The sequence below is a fragment of the Anser cygnoides genome, chromosome 32 (assembly GCF_040182565.1).
Source record: "Anser cygnoides isolate HZ-2024a breed goose chromosome 32, Taihu_goose_T2T_genome, whole genome shotgun sequence".
Taxonomy (NCBI): Eukaryota; Metazoa; Chordata; class Aves; order Anseriformes; family Anatidae; genus Anser; species Anser cygnoides.
Genome location: NC_089904.1, coordinates 2,075,114 through 2,095,882, shown reverse-complemented (window position 1 = coordinate 2,095,882; position 20,769 = coordinate 2,075,114). Strand labels below are relative to the sequence as shown.

Below are 20,769 nucleotides of genomic sequence, written 5' to 3'. Positions count from 1 at the left end.
AGTTTCTGTGTGAATATTTTTAACTGTGTTTGTGGTACCTGTATTTATATTTATGTTTAGCACTGTAATGTTCCACGGTATAAAGTGAATGGAGTTCTATAGCAGTAGAAGAGAAAAGAAAAAAAAAAAAATCTTGTGTTACACCCTCTCATGTATAAAGGTCATGTCCAGAGGACTATGTTGAGTATTTAATAAAAACTGAATATTATTTTTAAAGTTTATAGAATGGCCTCTGAGCTTCAGTTGAAACCTTTCATGTTGATAACAGCCTGTTAGAAAGTTCACTTATCTTCTGTGTGTTGTTCCTGAAAATCAGCTCCCTCTCCCCTTTTTCTCCCTCCTTCATACCTCTCTCATTCAAGAGTATTCCAAAAAAAAAAAAAAAGGGGGAAAAAATACATTTTGCTTTGTCTCCTTGAATTAGTCTTGTTACTGTATTGTTCGGTGGCATCAGGAATCTATGCCATACCTCTCGCTTCATGATTAAAATGGATTTCCAAAGTTCAAAACAGTATATATTTCTTATTGCAACCTCCTCAGTCAAATACCAGCTCCAAGGTTTTGATTCTTTTTATTACCATTGTTATTATTTTGATTTAATTCGACCTCTCCAAAGCTGAGAATCTGCCAGCTCTGCGGAAGGACCCACTTCCCCTCAGCCCTATCTCGACCCAATAAACCTTTCCAGGGAGGGGGGAGCCACTTTTATCCAGAAACTCATCCTTGGGAGAGCGGAAATTGTCGATATAACGCTATGAAACAAACCCTGCTGATGGGAGTGCTGTGGATTGCAGGCTCGGATAATGTATTACGAAGGCTGGATAAGAAACTGCATTTTCTCTCCTCTTTGTCAGTGCTCTCCTATTTGCTCGGCTGTTCACTAGGTAGCACTCAGCCGGGGCTAACACTGCCCTGGAAGCTGCTTAGTCCCCTTCAAGTTTTTTTAATGAAACAACCAGGATTCGGTGTTAAGTGACCATTACCAGGAAAAAAATAAATAAATAAAAGGGACAAGAAGGAAAAAAAAAAAAGGAAAAAAAAGGAAAAAAAGGAAAAAAAAAAAAAAAGCCTGGGGAGGATTTTTCAGCCCATCCTTTGCTCGTCTCCAGCCTGGAATGTGCGGGCGATTTTTGAAAGGCGCAGGAAAGACGAAAAAAATCTGTCTTAAAACGAAACAAAACAAGCAAACACCACCACCAACCACAAGCCAAGAGCGTTTTGCAAGAGGGTAGCGACCTGGACAGGGAGCAGGAGGCTCCCTGGGTGTAAACCATTTTGAATTTCAAAAAAAAAAAAAAAGAAAGAAAGAAAGAAAAAAAAAGGACAAAACCATACGTATACCCACCACCACACATATATAATTCAGCGTCTACAGAGAGAAGGAAGGCAATATGCAACACCCAGCGCATTGAAGGCATTATCTAGGTATTGGATGGATACCGAATAGAAAGAAATGTGCTCAGGTCTGTAATGCGGTGCCCGGAGCCGCAGCAGGCTGGGGGGCTCGGTGCTGCTCGTCTCCCACCGCACACACACCCTGCTCCAGTGCAGAAGGGAGGGCTGGAAAGTCAGATTTGGAGGCATTTATTTCCCTCGCAGTGCCCTTTGAAGAGAGGGCTGGTTTCTCAGCGAGCAGCAGGCAAGATCCAGGCTTCTGCCAGCAATAAATTGCAGGGGGAAAGGTAACAGGAATGTAAACTTTGGCGCATTGGAGGAGCTACATGCGAGGAGCAGCCCGTGCATAGCGCTAAGGAGCTTCCCCGACCGCCACCACTCCCTAAATCTGGAAAGAAAAAAAAAAAAAAAAAAAAAAAAAAAGCAACGGGGAAAGTGCTTCCTTCCACCCAGCCAGCAAAAAAAAATACGCCAAGATTTATTACGCGGAGCCAACGCGCTGCTGCGAGCTCGCACCCACTCAAAACCGAGCCTTTCCCACGAGATGCGATTCGGGGATGCGCGCAAGGCGGAGGAAATAATAACAGTAATAATTAAAAAAAAAAAAAAAAGGAAAAAAAAATTAAAAACGTGGGAACGGAGGGATGGGGGGGGGGGCGCGGAGCTGCGCGGGGGGGTGCGGAGCGGCGGTGCGGTGCCGGGGCAGGGCGCTAGGTGCCGCTGCCGCCTCGCCGTCCCGCGGCGCGCTCCCCCGCGCACCCCCCGCGCACCCCCGCGCCTTCCGCGGCGCTTCGCGGGCGCCCATCAATAACCCGCCCGGGGTCATCAAGGCAAATTGATGACTGGCCGGCTCCTTCACGTGACGCCACTTAAATATCCCATATTTGGGCAGAGCATATAGGGGGAAAAGAAAGAAGAATCCCCACCTATAAATTCTGCACTTTAGGAGGAACAAAACGGGCCCCCCCCCCACCCCCCCCCCCCCACCCCTGAACTTCAAAGGGCCACAAATCACCCCAATCAAAGCGGTTGCACAAAAAAAAAAAAAAAAAAAAAAGGCAAAAAATATATCCCCCCCCTCCCCAAATTTTTTCCCCCCCTTTTTTTTTTTTCCCCTCCTCCGCCATGAGTTCTTACGTCGCCAATTCGTTTTATAAGCAAAGTCCCAATGTTCCTGCCTATGCCATGCAAAGTTATGGAAATTATGGAAGTGTGCCTGAGGTTCAGTCATCCAGGTACTGCTACAGTGGCTTGGATCTAAGCATCACATTCCCCTCCTCTGGGGCTGCCAACTCTCTGAGCGGCTTGGACATGTCTGCAGCCCCCCGAGCTAACCCCGAGCGACCTTCCTGCACGGTCATGGGTTCTTCAGGGCATCCTTTAGCCAGAGACGACCAGGCACCTCTAAACCCCGGAATTTACAGTCAGAAGACTGCTAACACGGCGCTGGAAGAGAGATCTAAGAGCTCTGGCGAAATCAAAGCTGAGCCCGTGCAAACAGCACAACAAGGAGGACCACAACTGCAGCAGCAACAACCTCCACAAATTTACCCGTGGATGACCAAACTACACATGAGCCATGGTAAAACTTTCACTTCTTGATTTTGTTTCACAGGATTTGCCTTGGTTTTATAGGCCATACGGGGCAAATAATAAAAAACCTGAGGTCGTAAATTTTACGACTAAGGCATCAATTGCTCGTAAAACTGTCCACTAAAAGGCTTAGAGGCTATATACGCCCAAATTTATGACAGCATAATTGGATCATAGAAACAAAACGTGTATAAAAGGCAATATTCCATTTTTTTGGGAAGGGGGGGTTAAAAATAACTTGAAATACACATGTTCTTTTAGGGTGAGCTTTAAAAAAAGACACCAGAAGCGAAGGTGGAGGGAGGGAAGTGTGGGCAGAATTTTCCCCTCCACCTTCCCAGGGCTGAGGAAAAGAAAGGCGAGAGCCCCAAGAAAAGATATTTCCCTCCTTTGTACACTTCCTTATTGTCTGAGAGGAAACAGGTTCACTTCTGGCTAATCTACATGCGTTTGATCTGTGCCTTGGAAGGAAGGGGGGGACTTGGGGCTGAAGGTGTTGGGGAATGAAGGATTTCAGGCTCCTGCACTCCCAGCCTCCCTGCGTGACCAAAGCCCAAGTGCCCGAAGTGCCCCAGCAAACTTCTCTGTATCCCGCTCTTGTACCCCGATTTTATCCTTAACAAATAAAAAAAATAATGAAATAAAATAAAAAATACAAAAATAAATCTCTCCAGAATCGGTTTGGCTTTTCATGTGGTGTCTTGCGTTTTCCAGAAACGGATGGCAAACGGTCCCGGACCAGCTACACCCGCTACCAAACTCTGGAACTGGAGAAAGAATTTCATTTTAACAGATACCTCACCCGGCGGAGGCGCATTGAGATAGCCAACAACCTGTGCTTGAACGAGAGACAGATCAAAATATGGTTTCAAAACCGGAGGATGAAGTGGAAGAAAGATTCCAAGTTGAAAAGCAAAGAGGCTCTTTAGGTGGGCTCGCAGGAGATGGGGGTCCAGCTCTTTCCACGAGTTCTGGTGTAAGCTACCTTGAGGAAACTTTTATTTCGGGGTGGGGAGGGAGGGAGATGCTGAATGGACTCTGGTCCGTACCCTCACAAATCCGTCAGACAAAGGAGATCTCTTGTTAGTATGCAAAAACCCGCTGTTAGCTTCATGCAAAATTTAGTGTATCGCTCTTTAGGTTGTTACTAAGTGTCCTAACCTGTGCGCTCTTTGGGGAAAAAATCACCGTGAGGTTGCTCGAAAAAAAAAAAAAAAAAAGAAAGAAAAAAAAAAAGGCTAAAAAAATATAAATCCGCAGGGTGGCTGGGTCCTGATCCGTCAGCTCTAAAAATCGCAATATTCATAGGAAAAAAATAAAAATAAAAAAAAAATCAGAGAGCTGGCGAAGGAGGAAAAGAACAAAAAACCCAGAGCCAAACGCCAAGCCTGAAGTCCCAGCCTCCTCTTTGCCCTCTGCTCGCCCTTCTGGGGGAAGGAAATGGCTGGTGTGTGTTGGGGGGGGGGGGGGGGTGAGCCCCCATCTGCCTGCCGGGATGCTCAGGCAGGACCCCCCCGCTCTGCTCCCTGAAGTCGGAAGGAAAATGTTGACCCTGGCTGCGGCTCGGCAAAGCCCCACCGCTGCCTCCCTGCACTTGTCCTCAGCCCCCCGCGAAGCCTCGCAGAGGGGCCGGGGGGGGTCCCCGGGGGGGCTTTTCGTGGCACTCGGATGGCGTTATTTTATTATTATTTGCATATAAAAGAAATGAATAGACCGGGAGACACCGGCTTGCGCGGACCCTCCGAAATCTCCGAGCAGGAGAGTGCAGCATGGGAGATGGGGGAGGGAGAAATAGCCTCTGGACTTAATATTATTGTGTATTTATTTGTTGCGTAATTAATGTAGATTTGCTAAATGCTAAGATATATATTAAAAGGCCAAGGCGAACCCAGATTTGTACATCTTTGTCTAAATTCAGTCCATTGCAGTAACTTTTTTTTTTTCTTTAATTCCGCAATAATGTTCTCGGTATATTTATTGGTTGCCGTTTTGTGTGCGAGAGGACCATGAAACTTATATTTTGTCATATGGAATAAACAGTAAATAACCCAAAAAGTTGGCGTGCCGGGCAGATGCCTTTCTGTGCTCCTTCCCCGTCTCGGAGCAGCTTTCGGCTCCTCCTGCTACTTTGGCAAAGTATTGATTCTTTATATTGCTTTTTTCCTATTTTTTTTTCCCTATTTTTTAAAAGCAGTTTTCGGGAGAACAGAGGGTGGAGGGGTGCTTTAGCGCAGAATGTCCTTCTCCCCTTCCCCGGAAAATGTACGTGCTGCTCTTCCTATTTCCCAGAACTGTATTGGGAAGGGGGCAAAAAGATTTATTTATTTATTTATTTATTTATTTTTGGTGTTTAGCTCCTGGCTGGGCCTTTATGGACGTGCCCGGTGAGCTGCTCATGACCCAGCTCGGGCTTGGTTTTTTTTTTATTATTTTTTTCTCTCGGGCTTTTCCTTCCAGGCTGGTGTCCTCGGCTGGCAGATGGCATTTTAATAGGAATATCGGTTTAAAATTACCCTCTCTCTTTCTCTCCCCCACCCCTTTCCCCCTTCATCCCTCCTCTTCTCTCCCCAAATGTGTAATCGGGGAGAAGGGATTTTGCCCAAAGTCTCGCAGCCGGTGCCTCTCTCCGCAGGTTGGGCAGCACCTGGACTCGGCAAGGAGGTCCCAGTGCCTAACTGGAGGTGACTGGGATGGGCTTGGGGGGCGGTCTGGCGGGTGGGGGGGCTCCAGGCCCTGTTGTGTCCGTCCCCCCCCAGCCAGGAGAGAGGCTTTGCTTGCAGGGATGCTCTGGGGAAAGGGGGGGCTGCACCCCCCAGAGCCCCTGTGCTGGGCCCAGGGCTGATGGAGGTGCTGGGGTCAGGGCTGGGGGCTGCTCCCCTCCTCGCTTCCCTGCTGCTCTGCCCCCAGACACCTTTTCCTTGGCTTTTTAAAATATTTGGAGGTATATTTGCTCTCTGCTAACGCGGAGGGCCTAATGCGGAACACATGGGCTCTGCTCCCGGGGTGGAAACACGCGTTGCAGCGGGAGTGCGCATCCGTCCCGGAGGCTCACACTTGGCTCCAGATGGACTTCTCCAACCCTACAGCCATATGGCATAGGCGCGGGGCTGCGAAAATTGTTTGTGTAGGGTCTCCCCGAGCCTCTCCACGTGCTCGCCGCCCGCGGGCGCGTACGGCGGGCGCAAAAACCCTATAGAGCCGCTCGTGCACCGCGGCGAGGTGCGCGCACACGTCTATACGTCTGCGGGAATATTTGCATAGAGCTGCACCTATATTTCGCAGGCACATGCCTCCGTGCACCCAGACACACACAAACACACACACACACACACGCAGGGTCACTCCTCTTGTGTCTTGCGAGCTCTTTACAGGAGAAACAAATGCTTGGAGAAGCCAATAAGCTCCATAAAACTTTATAGGATTTCCTTTACACAGCGGAAACAATGGAACAATTTCCTGAACCTGCAAACAAAAGTTTCTTCCAGCAGCAGCTCCGGCTGCCTTTACGGGTACAATTAGCACAGCGTGCTCAAGTGGGGAATCTCTCGCTATTATACGAGGCGTCCCGAGCCTGGAGGGCTTTTCCTTTCTATCTCTCTCTCTAGTTATTGCATTTATTTATGATTTGTGGACGTTGCGTTCTGGTTATTTGGCGAGTTGCGAGCCGCAAAGAATGCTCGCGCAAGCCCGGCGACATTTAATTTTCCTGTCATTTAACAGTCAGGCGAAAATCCCCATTTTTTGCTGTCCCAACTGTCATTTTGCCGTCCGTTTGGAGTGAAATACTGCAAAGCCAAGCAGCGCTCGCCTTGCACATTTATTTGCTGCCTGAGCCAGTTTTCGCTCACCACTGGGGCTCCCTGACTTGGGGCCTGGGGTGATTGCAGCGAGGCTGGTAGGGCTCGTAGCGATTCCAATCATTTCCTTTTAGGATTTTATTTTTTACCCATGCTGTGTAAATCTATTGACTGGTTGTTCAGGCACAAAAACCTCTTGGCGTGTACTGGTAATTGCTCATTATTCCGTTCTATTTTCTCTTAAACAATGTATTACCCTCACTCTCACCGGTATTATTGCGCCGTCTCTTGATTATTATTTGTATTCTGATTACATTTCGTACTTTAACAGCGTCTTTTCTCTCCCTTTTTAACCGGGAAGCTGTCAAGGCGTCTTGGTTTTGTCAAGGCAAGGGTTAACCGTCTCGGAGACCACTCGTGTTTTATCTGCGAGAGCAGTCGAAAATAATCATAGTAATAATAATTAAAAAAAACCAACCCTAAGACTTTAAAATTCAAACTTTCGGATTTCCACCCTGCGGAGCGGAGGCAGTTACTTATGATTAATTATTCGCTCATCCTGCCCTGGGGAGGGGGGCGAGGGGGCCCGGGGGGCTCTTTGGACCCCTCGTCCCTCTCTTCTTTAGGGGTATTTTGCTCGGGACTGGTTGATGGTTGGTGGATGTTGTTGCTGGTGCTGTCTTGAAGAGATTTGCCTTTTATTTCCCCTCTCGGCTGCTCAATCCCTTCCCAAAGACTCTGCCGAACAAGAAGGAAATAGAAAAGGACTTACCTTGCCCCGTCATCCGTGTCAACCCAGTGAGAACTTAAAATGGCCCAAAAACAACAAACAAACCAAAGTTGCATTTTTTTTATATAAATCCAGGACTTTTTTTAAAAAAGCAAAGCTCTTTTAGTTTCACCGAGAACATGAGAACATTAGCAGAAATACTCATGGCTTCTATGTGAATTTAGTAGTTTAAAACTTTTGAAGGTTATTTATGTGGATGGCCCTAAGCAAAAGCCCTGAATGGCTCTCAGGGAGCACGTGATGTCATTAAACTAAGTTTTATGGTTTGGGGGAGCTGACAAACCCACAATATATTTACATCATATATAATCTTAACTGTCCACCATCGCAGCTGCTAGAGCTGTTTAATGCTGGGACAGTGGGACAGGCGCTTAGTGCGGAGCGCGGCGGCGGCGGGGCTCCAGGCGGAGCGCGGACCCCGAGCATCCCCCGGCGACCTCCGTAAGTTTTGCCTTGCTCACACTTTTTCCCCGGCTCGCCTTCTGTATCATTCATTTATTTATTATTTTCTTTGTTATCGTCCTTGGTTTTTTATTTTGTTCGTAGAATTGCAAACTAAAATCAGCCTCTCCCCCCCCCCCCCCCCCCCCCCCCCCCCCCCCCCTTCTTCCGTGGGAGTTGGGCAGGAATGCGAGCAGTTTTGCAAGGGGCGAGCTGCAGGCGAGCATCTTATCGGGCAGGAATCTCAGCGCCTCTCCCCTCCCCAGGGCTGCTGGAGACGAGATAAGGCCAAAGAGGTCTCTATGGTACTGGTTCAGCAACCCACCCCCCCCCCGCCAGCCGGCCCCCCCCCGGGCACAGCCCGAAGGTGCGTGGCCCCCAGTTCCCACCCCGCCCCCGTGGCGAGGAGTTTGTGCGGATTTCTTCGTGTCTGCGTGGGGTTTGAACATTGATTTATTTATTTTTTTTATTATTATTTTATTCTTTCCTCCCCGTGCGGTGAGAGTTGGGCTTTGCAAAGAGAGGAGGGGAAAGGGAAAAAAAAAAAAAAAAGGAAATTAAAAAAAAAAAACGCACCCCTGACGAAGTGCATGCGCGGAGGCGGAGGCAGGCGGGGGAGCGAGGCCGGTGCAGGTGAGCGGAGGCTGGGCCGCTCCCGAGGCTGCTCCGGGGGTGTCCCGGGGCCCCCCCGCCGTGTACCGGCAGGGGAGCAGCTTGGCAGCCGCCGGTTTGTCCCCCGTGGGGTGGCCACGCGTGGGAGGCGGCTGCAACCCTCCCCACGTCCGAGTCTGGGGAGCCCCCCGTGCTTGGAAAGCTCTGGGGGCCCTGGGAGACCCCCCCCAAAGGCAGAAAGAGGATGTGGGGTCCCGTCGGGGGGGTCAAACTTGCAGCAGAGCCAAGGAACTGGGGGGGGGGGGGGGGGGTAGAGGTGGCTTAGCCCCTTCGACCCCCACTTTGGGGTCCCCCCTGCGTGGAGCCAGTCCCGGGTGGAGCAGTGGGGCACCCCCCCGTTATTTTCCACGGGAGTCCTGCTGCTCTGGGTGCTGGGGGGGTGAATCTCAGCTTTGTGCCCCCCCGCCCCTTGGGCCTGCACCCCTCTGCTAGGCCCCGTCCTCCTGGGTTTACCCCAGGCCTCAAGCCTGGTATAGAGGGGGGGATGCTGTCCCCGTGGGGGGGGGCACGATCGGTGTGTTCTGGGGAAGCTGCAGGTTCCTAATGTGGGGCTTTGGGGGGGGGATGATGCGCCTGGATCAGCCCCCTCCTCCCCCCCCCCCCCCGGCCTGGTGGCACTGGCTGGGACACACGTGTGACACTGGGACAGTGCGTTTGGCTGGGGAAATGAGTTTTTTTTTCTGATGGGGGGGCTCCATCCCCCCCCCCCCCCCCATAGCGGTGAGGGAGACCCTCGGGGCTTTACGTGCAGGAGATGCCCCTGGGAAGTGATTCCCACCTGGGAGCACCCACCCACGCCCTGTTACATCCCCCGTGTGCATGCGCACACGAACTCATGCACACGTGTGTGCACGGACAGGCGTGCAAAAGGCACGCACACGCATGCACACACGTGCACACACACATGCAAGGAAGCAAATCCTGCATAAATGCATGAGCACTTGTACACGTGCAAATGCACTCGCATGCACACCCATGCCAGTACACATCCAGGCACACGACTGCATGCTCCTACGCATGCACACAAGTGTGCACGTGCCTACAAAGCTGTGCACACCCCCCCCTTTCAAAAATGTGTGAACACACACAGGGCCTTGCACGCGCACAACCCCCCCAGTGCACGTGTGCAACCTCCCTGTGGGTGCAGGAGCTCTGTGGGTGCTGAGCCCCCCTCGCAGGGACCACCACTGGGCTGGGAGCAGGCGAGGGGGCTGCCCCCCACCCTGGGGTGCTCCGGGGGGGAGCAGGGTTGCAGCCAATTTGTGCAGGGACAAATCTGGGGTAAGGCTGGAGCGAGAGGCAGGGGCACGGTGACAGACTTAGGGACCCCAAAACTAATCTCCATAGCCCCGTGGGGGGGGTCAAGCCCCCCCCCCCCAAAAAAAAAAGCAGAGAGCAGCCCAGCAATGGGACCTGGGCAGCCCCCTCGGCCCTGTGGTGTTGTTGGAGGGGTTTAAGTCCCTCCTCGAGATGCTTTGTGGGGGGGTGGGGGTGTCTTAGCCCATCCCCAGCCCTCGCTGCCCCCTCCTCTTTGGCCCCCCCCCCCCACCCTGTTTTTGGCTCCAGGGCCGTGGGCCACGCATGGGCCAAATGGGGCCATTGCCAAGACCAAACCTGGGGGGCGCAGGGAATGTTTTGGGGGGGCTTCTGGCGGCTTTTCGGCATTTTTCCAATGAATCGCCATCTGGGGCACGCCGGGCTTTTTTTTTTTTTTTTTTGGGGGGGGGGGGGGTTGGAGTTGGTGTGGGTGCGTGGATGGGTCCGCGTCCAGGCAGCTCAAATCAATGCGGAGCCCCCGGCAGGTCGCTGCGTTGCGGAAATCTCCTTCATTTCCAGCGTCAGCATCCTTTTCTCTCCGACCTCCCCTCAGCAGGGGTCTCTGTCCTCGGCTCCCCCTGTGGCTGCCCCCGGAGCGAAATATTCCCGAGGTCTGGCGAGAAACACGGGGGTGGTCCTTGAAGGCCGGGTTTTGGTCTCCCTCGTGGGGGTGGAGGGGAAAATCCCCCCCCGTCCCACTGGGAAGGCGTGTGCACCTCCCCGGGGGGGCCGTTTACCTGCGCCCTATGCAGCAATGGGCATCTATAGGGCGCTATAGGGCTTCGTCCTTATAGGTCTGCATGCCCTGAGACCCCTGCCCAGAGCAAGTCACCGAGGGGCTATAGAATCATAAAATGTCAAAAGAGAGTAGAAAACCGAACAAAAAATCAAAATAAATATAAATACATGTATTTTTTTTACACCCCCTGGAGCAGCGTGATGTCCCCAGGGCTGTGGGACAAGGCCACTGTCCCCAGTTCGGGGCCCTTGGGTTCCCAGCACCCTTTTTGTCGCCCCACAGGCAGGGTGGAGGTCCGGTCCCCCCCGCCCCCCCCCCCCCCCTCCGGTGGCACTGGGGGCTGCGGTATCGTTCCGGTGCTGAGAAATATCGCGGTTCCCGACTTTTCTTCCCAGACGTTAATAGTTGGAAAAGATGGTATTAAAAAAAAATAAAAATCTAAATCAACCCCCTGCCAAAAATATGGTGAGCTTCATCGCTGGGCTGGGGGTGCACAGGGGCTGGGGTAGCCCCCTGGTCGTGTCTCCCCCCTCCCATCACCCCTAAACCACTAGAAAGAACCTAAAAACGCGTTCTGGGACAGCACGAAGTCGCTCATAGCCTGGGAGGATATAAAAGGGATTCGGAGATGCCCCAGGCTCCAGCAGGAACCCCTCAAAGCGGGGGCTTCGCAAATTTTGGGGCTGGGGGGAGAAAGTTTTGGCGACCGACGTGAAACTTGGCCGGTTCTTCCCCGTGCGCCCTCTCCTTTTCCACCTCTTCCTTTCGGTGATGGATGGGGACTCATTAAAAATAAATGTTGGGGCTGGAGAACGTCCGCCAGCTCTTCGGGAGGTTTTGGGGTTTCGCTTGAGCATCATTGGGGTTGAGCGTGAACGCTGTTCGCCTTTGGGGGTGCTGCTCCCAGGTCCGGTCGTCTATTTAAAGAACTAGGTTAAAAAAACATTAAATAGTTCAGAAGAGATGCCACTTGATAGTACCAAGCAAAATAATTTTCTGCGTAATTGGACAGGAAAAGGAGAGAGGGGAAAAAAAAACCTGCGGAGAATGACGCAGGGGATTGTAATTTGCTCGCCTCCGGCTCGGTGCTGGAAAAATGGGTTTCTAGGGGGGAACTGGGGCGCTGATGGGGGCAGCAGGGGGTGGCTGCTCGCAGGGTTTTGCTCCCCGAGGTGGGCAAAGTGAATTTGGGAAGCTCGGCTCCGCTCTGCCCCTGCTTTCCCCAGCAGAGCCGCGCCGATGGTATTGATGGATTGATTTTATTGATTTATTATCCGCTCCTCAAAGCGCCTTCCTATCAAATGATGTTTTGATCTGGGTTTTCCCGGTCAAGAGTTGAATTCCGAGTTATCGATTTTTTTTTTTTTCCCTCTCCCTTTTTTTTTTTCGGGGGTTTGCTTGCGATTTTTCTCTCGCCTGGCAAACGCGGGAGCTGCCACCCCCCCTTGCCACCCTCCCCTCCACTTTCTCTCCTTTTAGGAAGGAAGGAAGGAGGGGACGAAGGAAAATAAACAAACACACGTTACTTTCGCTCCACTGACACATGCTTTACACCTCTTTATCCCCAAATCTTTTCTTCTCCTTACCACGCAGGGAAAAAGGGTCAAGGCAACGCGGTTTGGCCAAAAACGCGGGGGAAAAAAAAATCTAATTTCCGCCTTTACACATATTTTTTTTTGCTTTTCTTCCTGCTTGGGCTGTGTGTCCGGGCAGATTTCCATCGGGGCACCGGCAGGGATCTATACGTGGGCATCTATAGGCGGCCGGGAGCCTGCCCACATGGGTCCGGCCCCGCGTGTGCGCAGACACGTGCGTGCGCGCACCCTTGTGTAAACAGACACGGAGATATTTAAATGTTTTCTCGGCACTTAGCGGATTTCTCTGCTTCGCTCTCAGCGGTAAAATAATCACAGGGGAAGGGAGAGCGGCTACTGTTGACCTCTGGTATTTCGCTGCTTTCGTTACCTCGCTGCAGGCGGGGTGGCAGAACCCGAGCTCATCCGCCTCCAAAATCACGGCATTTTCCTACCTGGGGCTTTGGCGGTGGCAAAAAGAAACCAAATTAAAAATAAAATTAAGAAAAAATATGAAGAGGGAGCCAGTAAGCAATACTGATTTTTCTTTTTTTCTTTTTAATTTTTGGTTTCAAGACACCAGCTCCCCCCTTTCCACCTCCTTCCCCAAATCTCCGGCTTTGCCCTGCGGTTTGGGGAGCCGGGGAGGGGGGGGGGGGGCGCTCAGCTCCCAGTCCGTGTCCCGCAAGGGGGGGCCCAGGCTTTGTGCGAGGGCCCGGTACTGGCGGGGGCACGCAGCGAGGAGCCGGCTGTGATCTGCCGGCCGCACCAAGCTCCGCAGCCGCGCTCAGGGCCAGGGGGAGCCCCCCCCCGGCCGCACACCGGCAAAAGTCGCGACACGCGACACAGGGAGAGCCCTCCTGCCACGCTCGGGTAGCGGCGAGTGCACCTCCGCCCCCGCCCTCATTTCTCCCTCTCCTTGGAAAATCTAATTTTCTTTCTTCTTTTCTTCCTTCCTTTCTTTCTTCCTTCCTTCCTTTCTTCTTTTCTTCATTTCTTCATTTCTTCTTTCCCTTCTTTCTTCCTTTCTTCTTTCCTTTCTTTCTTTCTTTCTTTCTTTCTTTCTTTCTTTCTTTCTTTCTTTCTTTCTTTCTTTCTTTCTTTCTTTCTTTCTTTCTTTCTTTCTTTCTTTCTCTTTCTTTCTTTTTCATTTATTTTCTTCCTTCCTTTCTCTCTCTCTTTCTCTCTTTCTCTCTCCTCCTCTCTTTCTCTTCATCTCTTTCTCTCTCCTCTTTTTGCCTTCCTCCGTCTTTTTCTTTCCCTCTCATTTTCTTTCTCGCTTTCTCTCTCCCACTTTCTTTTTCTCTCTCCCTCTTCTTCTCTCTCTATTTCTTTCTCTTTCTTATTCTTCCTCTCCCCCCCTTTCCTTCCTTTTCCTCCTCTTCACACCATCACCATCCCCCTTTCTCTTATTCTTTCTCTTTTCTTTCCTTCTCATTTTTTCTCTTTCTATACACCTCATCCTTCTTTCTCTCTTCTCCCCTACATTTTCCACCTTCCTTCGCCCACTCGTCACCCACCCCCCAAATCCTGATTTCCCACCCCAAACGGAGGCACCCCACAACCCACAGAAAGCAGCCCCTGAGCAGAGCCCAGCTCCGCCGACACCTTGGGAATTTTCCCACCCTTTCTCCTCATTCTCTCATTCCTGGGATTATTTTAACCCCCCCCCCCCCCAGCAGATTCCTCCTGTACTGGATCTTAGTGGGGGACCCAGTTTAGGGGCACCCAGCTCCTGCAGAGGTCAGACACCCCCCTTTTGGGGCGTGAGGTGGAAGATCCGTCCCTTTTGGGTTTAGCCTTCACGAGAGGGTATTGCAGGCTGAGCTTGATGGCTTTCTGTAATTAATATCGAAGTCGCTCGGCCCCCGCCCCGGCCCCCGTCTCCTTCTCCCCCACACTTCATCTTCACCCTTCACTGGCAGCCAGCATCCAGCAGAACAGCAAGCTTGACCTAAACGCCCCCCAAAATCGGGGATCTAAGCAAATCCACCCCCCAAATAAAGCCACCCGGCTGCGTCCAACCCTCCGCATCTGCTGAAAGAGATTTAGGGGAAGAAATACGTTGGTTTTTTTTTTTCCACCCCCCAAGAAAAGCCTTGTGTAGATGCTGAGGTGGGGGTTCCTTTTCCTTACTGGGGGGCTCATTCTCCCTCTGGAGCACACGGGTGGGATTTGCTAGGAAAAGGCCATTCGGATGCGTGTTCACGCGGGGGGGGGCACAGCGCACCCCGACCCCCGCATCCCTCCGTGCTCCGCCGAAACCCAGCCCCTTGCACCCCAAATATCGGCCTGCGGGCGACGCTCCGGTTTAAAAGCAAGCAACCAAAATTCCCTCTTTCCGGGTATTTTTGTTCTTCTCCTTCCCTGGCACTTTCGGGGAAGAAGAAAGCCTTTCGGACGCTGGAAGCCGGGAAATATTTACCTGCAGACTCAAGCTGACACTTTACATCTGTGTCTGCTCCTCTTCGGTACCTGTCTCTGTCGAAATTAATTCCCTATAATACTGTGGAGAAATAGAAAGCTTTAAAAAATAGGCTGGGCTCCGAGTCGCTGGGTCATGTGTAAGGGGAGAAGTGGAGTATGAACAAACCTATATTTTATGTGAGGCTTGCAGCGCGCTGCAACGCTCCTGCGCTAATGCCTAATTCTTCACTTAGCCCAAACGCGATGCTTCGAGTCAGAGCTGGGGCTTAAAATAGGATCTGGGGGGGAGCTGGCTGCTCCCCGCAGCGCCCCTCGCCGTGTCCTCGGGGAGAAGGGCTGCTTTCCCCTTCTTTTCCCTTCCTCCCCACCCCGAAAAATAACCATAAAACCACAGCTCACCTTTCCTAGTTTCCCCAGCAAACCTAAAGGACAGGGGACACCTTTAGGGCTGGGAAAAGAGGATTTTTTCCCCCTACGGCCCAGGCGAGCGGGCCGTGATTTTTTTTTTCCTTTCCTTTTTTTTTTTTTTTTTTCAGGAAAGCAGCCGATTTCTTATCAGGTCGGGATTGATGCTGGCGGCCTGGTTCTGTATATCATCCCCGCGGCTCCTCTTGTTCAAACCCGGCTCCTTTTGCTCCCGGGGCTGTGAGTGATGGCTCCTGCAGCTCCCCATGCCGCCGGAATCCTAATGGCCCCGCCGAGGGGGAGACCCTCTCCCCGCATTTTGCTGGCAGGACATTTTGGGGAGAAAACCCCGCAAATCGCTGCGAACCCCGCCTGAACCCTTGGTGCTGGAGGCGCGGCCCCCGCGGAAGCCAAGAAACGTTTTTTATTAAAAGGTTTTGATGGATTCGCCTTGGGGATTAACTAAGATAATAGTTTATTGCACTGCGAAAGATTAAACTGAAAGTACCCTAGTGAAAAAAAATAAATAAACATTAGAGGGAACGGGGAGCGCCTTTCCCAGCGTTATAGCCGTTGTTTCCAGCCTTAACGGGGGTCCCCGGGGCTGCGGGGTGTCCGAGGTGTCTTTTCGGGGCATTATTATTATTATTGCAATTATTGTTAAGATCTAACTACATGTGATATCTGGGAGGAGCGGCTGCGGGCTGTGTGCGTGGGGAAGATCCCCCTCCCCGTCCCGCAGCCCCCAGCCCCAAATTGGGGTGGTGGGGGGTCCCGGGGGAGCGGAAAGAGCCGGATCGGCCCCGGGGGGAGCCAAATTTCCCTGACTCACTGCGAGCTGTCAAGGCTCGGGGTCCTCCTCCCTCCGCACATGTGCGCGGAGCTGCGGGCATCTGTGTGCCCCTCTCCGCCGGCATGTGTAATGTCGGATTTAAGAGCGTGTTTACACAGCTAGAGAGTTTGAAACACGGCCCGAAACGCGATAAAACGGTCCTCTAAATCATCCTGCCCTTGATCCATGGCTTCCACATCTGCGGCTGGGTGCGCGCTGCTGGGGATCTGCCCTCCATGTGATGCTGCCGGGGCTCTGCCTCCCTGCGCGGGGATTCCGTCCTCCTGTCCTCCTGTCCGTCTGTCCTCCTGTCCTCCTGTCCTCCTGTCCTTCTGTACCCATGTCTTTCTGTCATCCTGTTCTCCCGTCCTTCTCTTTTCCTGTCCTCCCGTCCTCCCATCCTCCCGTCCTCCCATCCTCCCATCCTCCCGTCCTCCTGTCCTCCCGTCCTCCCGTCTCCCCATCCTCCTGTCCTCCCGTCCTCCTGTCCTCCCGTCTCCCCATCCTCCTGTCCTCCCGTCCGTCCCTCCGCGCCCCCGCCTTTCATCAGCCGCCACCCAGAGCAAGGGGGACCCGAGGTTTTTAATAACAGCGGGCTATTGATCCGAGCTCTCGGCAGCGGCCAAGGTGTATCGACGAGCGCTGTGGATCTCATTAGGGATGTGCTCAGGGATGCATTCGCTAAGAGCAACGCGGCCATTTGAACACCGAAGCGGAAAAACGAAGTGGTTTTCATTTATTTATTTATTTATTTTTTCCTTCCCTGCCCTTTGCTTAAAAAAGTGCCCGGCGATGAGGTTGTGTCCCCGGGGACTGCCCCCGCCGGACTGACTTTTAATTGCGAAAGGGTGGCAAAAGGAACGAGCCCAGCCTGCTGAAGCCTGGGCTTCGTCTTCGCTCTGGGAGGACTCAAAATGAAGGGGAAAAAATGAGTTTTTGCTTTGCAATGCGGGGAAGGCTCTTTAATTCCCCTTCGCCCCCCCGGCTTGGTGCCAGCCTGGCCAGGGGTCCCTGCACCACCTCAAACGAAGGCTGAGAAATCTCTGCCACATTTACTCTGCAGCTAACAGCGGAGCAGGGCTTTTTATTTCTATTTTTCCCCTCAAATCTCCCCCCTCCAACCCCTTCTGGGGCTGGATGAACTTTCTGGGTGGGGGGACAGGAGTTCATTTGTCGCCTCTGTCCATTATCCAGAGAAACTTCTGCAACATGCCCCCTCCATCCCCATCCCCATCCCCGTCCCAAGCCAGACTCGGGCGTTATCGGGGCTCAGAAGTGCGTTTGTAAACACGAGGGGGTCCGGGAGAGGAGGCCGGGAGCGGAGGCGGGTGTTAATTATTAATATTGTCATCCTGGAGGAAGATTTCCAAGGGGCGAGCAGTAAGTACCACTCAAGCAGCAGCTCTCTCCAACAGGAGGGATCAGCCTAAAGTTTGTATATGTTTCCACCCCATACAATAACAGCTAGAGATCTGTTAATGGGCTCTCTGTAGCCCCTGAACACTTTCCCCTGCAACTTTCCCCCCCGCCCCCCCGCCCTTTCTCCAATACAAGCCCAATGTTTTCTTTTCAACTTAACCCAGGGTTCAGCAGTTATCCGGTGGGTCATTATAAGTATTCTTTGTCTCCGAAAAGTCAAGGAGAAACCTTCGCTCCGGTGTCTATGGCACTTGAAAGCATCCTCCAGCCTCTGCCTCTGCCTCCCCTGCCCGGGCTGGGGAGGCTCCACCGGACCTTCCCCCCCCCCCCGGCAGCAAATAAATAAATATTTTCAGGCTAAAAATGGATCTGAAAGGGAGCCAAGGAGAGAAGAACCCCCCCAAGACCAAGAAACCAGGGAAGAGCCCAGACGCAGTCACATGAACCAGGGCAAACAAGCAAACAAATAAGGACCCAAGGACTAAAATGACTGCCGAGCCGAGGGTTATTGCTTAAATCCAATTCCGCGCTGCTCTTTCAGGGCTCGGGTTGCTGGCGAGCAGGGCTGCAGCACAAAGAAGGAGCTCCCCAGCCCTGCTTGGAACCGCACGAGAAGTTGGAGCGGATCGAGATAGAAACTTGATTCCCAGCTACTTTGATTTATTTTAAACAAATCCTTTCTGAAAAGAAAAAAAAAAAAAAAAAAGTGCGTTTCCTACCAAGCAGCAAGTTACACTTCTGCTGGGCTCCCCGCTCCGCCGGGTGCCGAGGAGGTCACGGGCTGGACGCCAGCGCCAATTAAATGCTAAATAAAATAGAAGATATTTGTATCCCAGACAAACCTCGGCTCGGCTGAGAGGGGTCTTCGCTCACACCAGATTTGGGGATTTTTTTATTTTTTTTTTTTTCCCCTCCGTTTTGGAGAAGGAGAGAGGGGCAGAGCGGGAGGTGAGAGGAACAAAAACCAACAATTTCTCCAGCATAAAAATGAAACATCAAATTAGTTTGCCTCTGGGCTTCATTTTTCCCCTTCTACATTATAACTAGTTATTGAACTCGCTAGAAGATCTAAAGGCCATTTGTGAGGAGAGAAATTTCAATGGAGTTCCCCCATCAATAACTCCTTGGCAGTGACCTATTGGATCAAGTCAAACAGTTGAGGTGAAATTCAGGTCACGCTGTCTAACCAATATTAAAATGCGCCCACTTTTTAAAAAGCCACTTTCAACGAGATTTGAAGAAAATTGAATTCCTGGGTGGGGTGAGAAGGGGGGGGGGGGGGGGGGGGGGGAGGAGGGAAGGGAGAGATTGAGAAACTGGTTTGCATATATATATTTTTTTTCCCCCGCAAACAAACAAGAGGGATTCATCTTTAATATTTTAAAATGAAGGGATAAATATTTACATTATTAGTTTCTTTGAGACGAAAGAGGCTCAAAAGAAAAATGTGAAGGCTAGGACTTTGGGTGACAGGCTTTGCTTATTAAAATCGTTTTAGGCCGATTCATTACTTTTACTGACAACAGATTTAAGAAAAAATCAATTAAACATTTGCATATTTCTTTGCATAAATTAGACCTGTCTATTTGCATTACGAAGGAACAAAAAGAAAAGGTCTCTTTGCACTTACTGCTTTCAAGTTGTTAGAAAAATTAAAATTTAATTAATTATATGTCATTGCTTATGTCAGAGAGAATCCAACTATTTTCCCCCCTGAAAATAAAAAAATAAGATTGTATATAAATATATCCGCCTTTCCTCCCCCTACCACTGATGTAACTTATTGTGCAATAATCACCTCAAAACAAGCCCTTAAATGCTCGGAATAAAACTCCACTCCAAAATTTATTTCCACCTCCTGAATCTCAAGGAGGCAGAGTTCATACCGCGCGAGCTTTTACCCTGCTTTTACTATTATTATTAAACATTGGATAACAAAACCCCAGTAGATAGGTACTTCATTTTTCTGGAAAGCACAGATTGCTAATGGGCTGAGGTACAGGTTACCAAACGGTCAGTATGGTAATAGCTAACACAATGAATCCGGAGAGACAATGCATACTTATTTTTCTTCAGTACTGTCAAAAAGGCGCTTTGTACTTAAAAACGTCCCCGCAATGGTAACCAGACGTATATTTTGCAGCCTGCTTCCTGGCTAGGAAAAGGAAATAAAGCTCAGAATTATTTTTTTTTCCTTTTTTTTTTTTTTTTTTTTCCCCTGCCGAGGTGCTGCGTTGCTCTCGGTATTGTCACTCCCGAAGTGTTCATCGGCACGGTGCTGGTGGGGGGACGAGGGATGGAGAGCGGTGGGAGGGCTGCTTTATAGACAAAAGAGCCAGATTCTTGTACAACTATTCTTCACACGTCCCCGCAGACTTATTTTACGGAGAGGGGAAAACAATTTTTAAAAAAGGAAAAAAAAAAAAAAAAGGTGTTAAAAAAATAAAAATCCTCCAGATACTTGGAGCTCTAAACTCCAGGCAAAAAGGCAAAGGGGGGAGTGGTGTGGAAAGACAAGCAAAGAGAGGGGGAAAATAGGATTTTTTGTGCACTTGTAAGACATCGGGGGCAAGCCCCCCCCCTCCCGAACACACACACAGGATGAATGGAGGACGGCAAGAGAGGGCTGGAGGAGCCGGTCCTTGCGGAGAGCTCCAAAACCCAGAATTTTGGGGGGAGTCCGGGGGTGGGGGGAGGCAGCCGGGGCAAATAAAGTTGCGTTTCCCCCCCACCACTGGCGAAGGAGTTGGGAGTTTGGGGCTGGACAGCGGCAGGAATGCGTTTAGGTGACCTTCACGCCTCGGATTTTGTAGTGCTTTGATTGCTGCTGGTTTGTTTCGCGGATTATTTTGCTTTTTAAACAAACCCACCCAGCATATCCTTAAGAGAGCTACCTGTGGATATTTATTTATTCTGCTGGTGCTTATTGAAAACCATATATTCAAGGGGTGGGGGGAAGGATGTGCGTAGGTAAAAATTACTTTATTAACTCTCCATCTTTATTCAATATTCCCTCAGCCTTGGAATAAAGTTGTTGCATCAGTCTGAACTATAAATGTCAAAACCCTGCATGAGTCTGAGGTGTTTGGGCAGAATGAAGTATAGCTGGAGAAAAGGAATTTATTGGAGATATTTAAATCAATGTTTTGGGTTCCGGAATACATTTCTATTCATGTCTTTTTCCCAGCCTCGCAGCTCCCATCCCCCTTCGGTCCCCGTCTCTTCTGGGAAGAGCCGGGGCTGTACCTGCTGCTCCAGATCTGCAGCGTGTCCCTGTGCAAGTCCTGGATTTACAACTTGAGGAAGGAGCACGCTTTGTCAGCGCACGGGGCAAGCAATTAGTCAAGCCCTGCAAATCAGCTGCCAAT

The 20,769-nt window shown here is 51.0% G+C and overlaps 1 protein-coding gene across 2 annotated transcripts; it reads left to right on the top strand.

The window, feature by feature from the left end:
- The first annotated feature begins 662 nt into the window (after positions 1-662).
- HOXC5 (homeobox C5) lies at positions 663-18,690 on the top strand. 2 transcript variants are annotated; one of them, XR_010827028.1, is made up of 3 exons: positions 663-2,977; positions 3,703-8,016; positions 15,282-18,690. XR_010827028.1 is itself a non-coding variant. In XM_013200993.3 (2 exons), the coding sequence occupies exons 1-2, from the start codon at positions 2,521-2,523 to the stop codon at positions 3,915-3,917; spliced, it is 672 nt and encodes a 223-aa protein (XP_013056447.1). In that variant the 5' UTR covers positions 663-2,520; the 3' UTR covers positions 3,918-8,163. The 2 variants fall into 2 exon arrangements, 1 of the variants encoding a protein (XP_013056447.1); XM_013200993.3 differs by lacking the exon at positions 15,282-18,690 and having other exon boundaries at positions 3,703-8,163.
- The last annotated feature ends 2,079 nt before the right edge of the window (positions 18,691-20,769 follow it).

Coding starts and splice junctions, on each gene's coding strand:
- HOXC5 (XM_013200993.3), top strand. CDS start 2,521: ATGAGTTCTTACGTCGCCAATTCGTTTTATAAGCAAAGTCCCAATGTT. Junction 2,978..3,702: donor CAAACTACACATGAGCCATG/GTAAAACTTTCA, acceptor TGCGTTTTCCAG/AAACGGATGGCAAACGGTCC.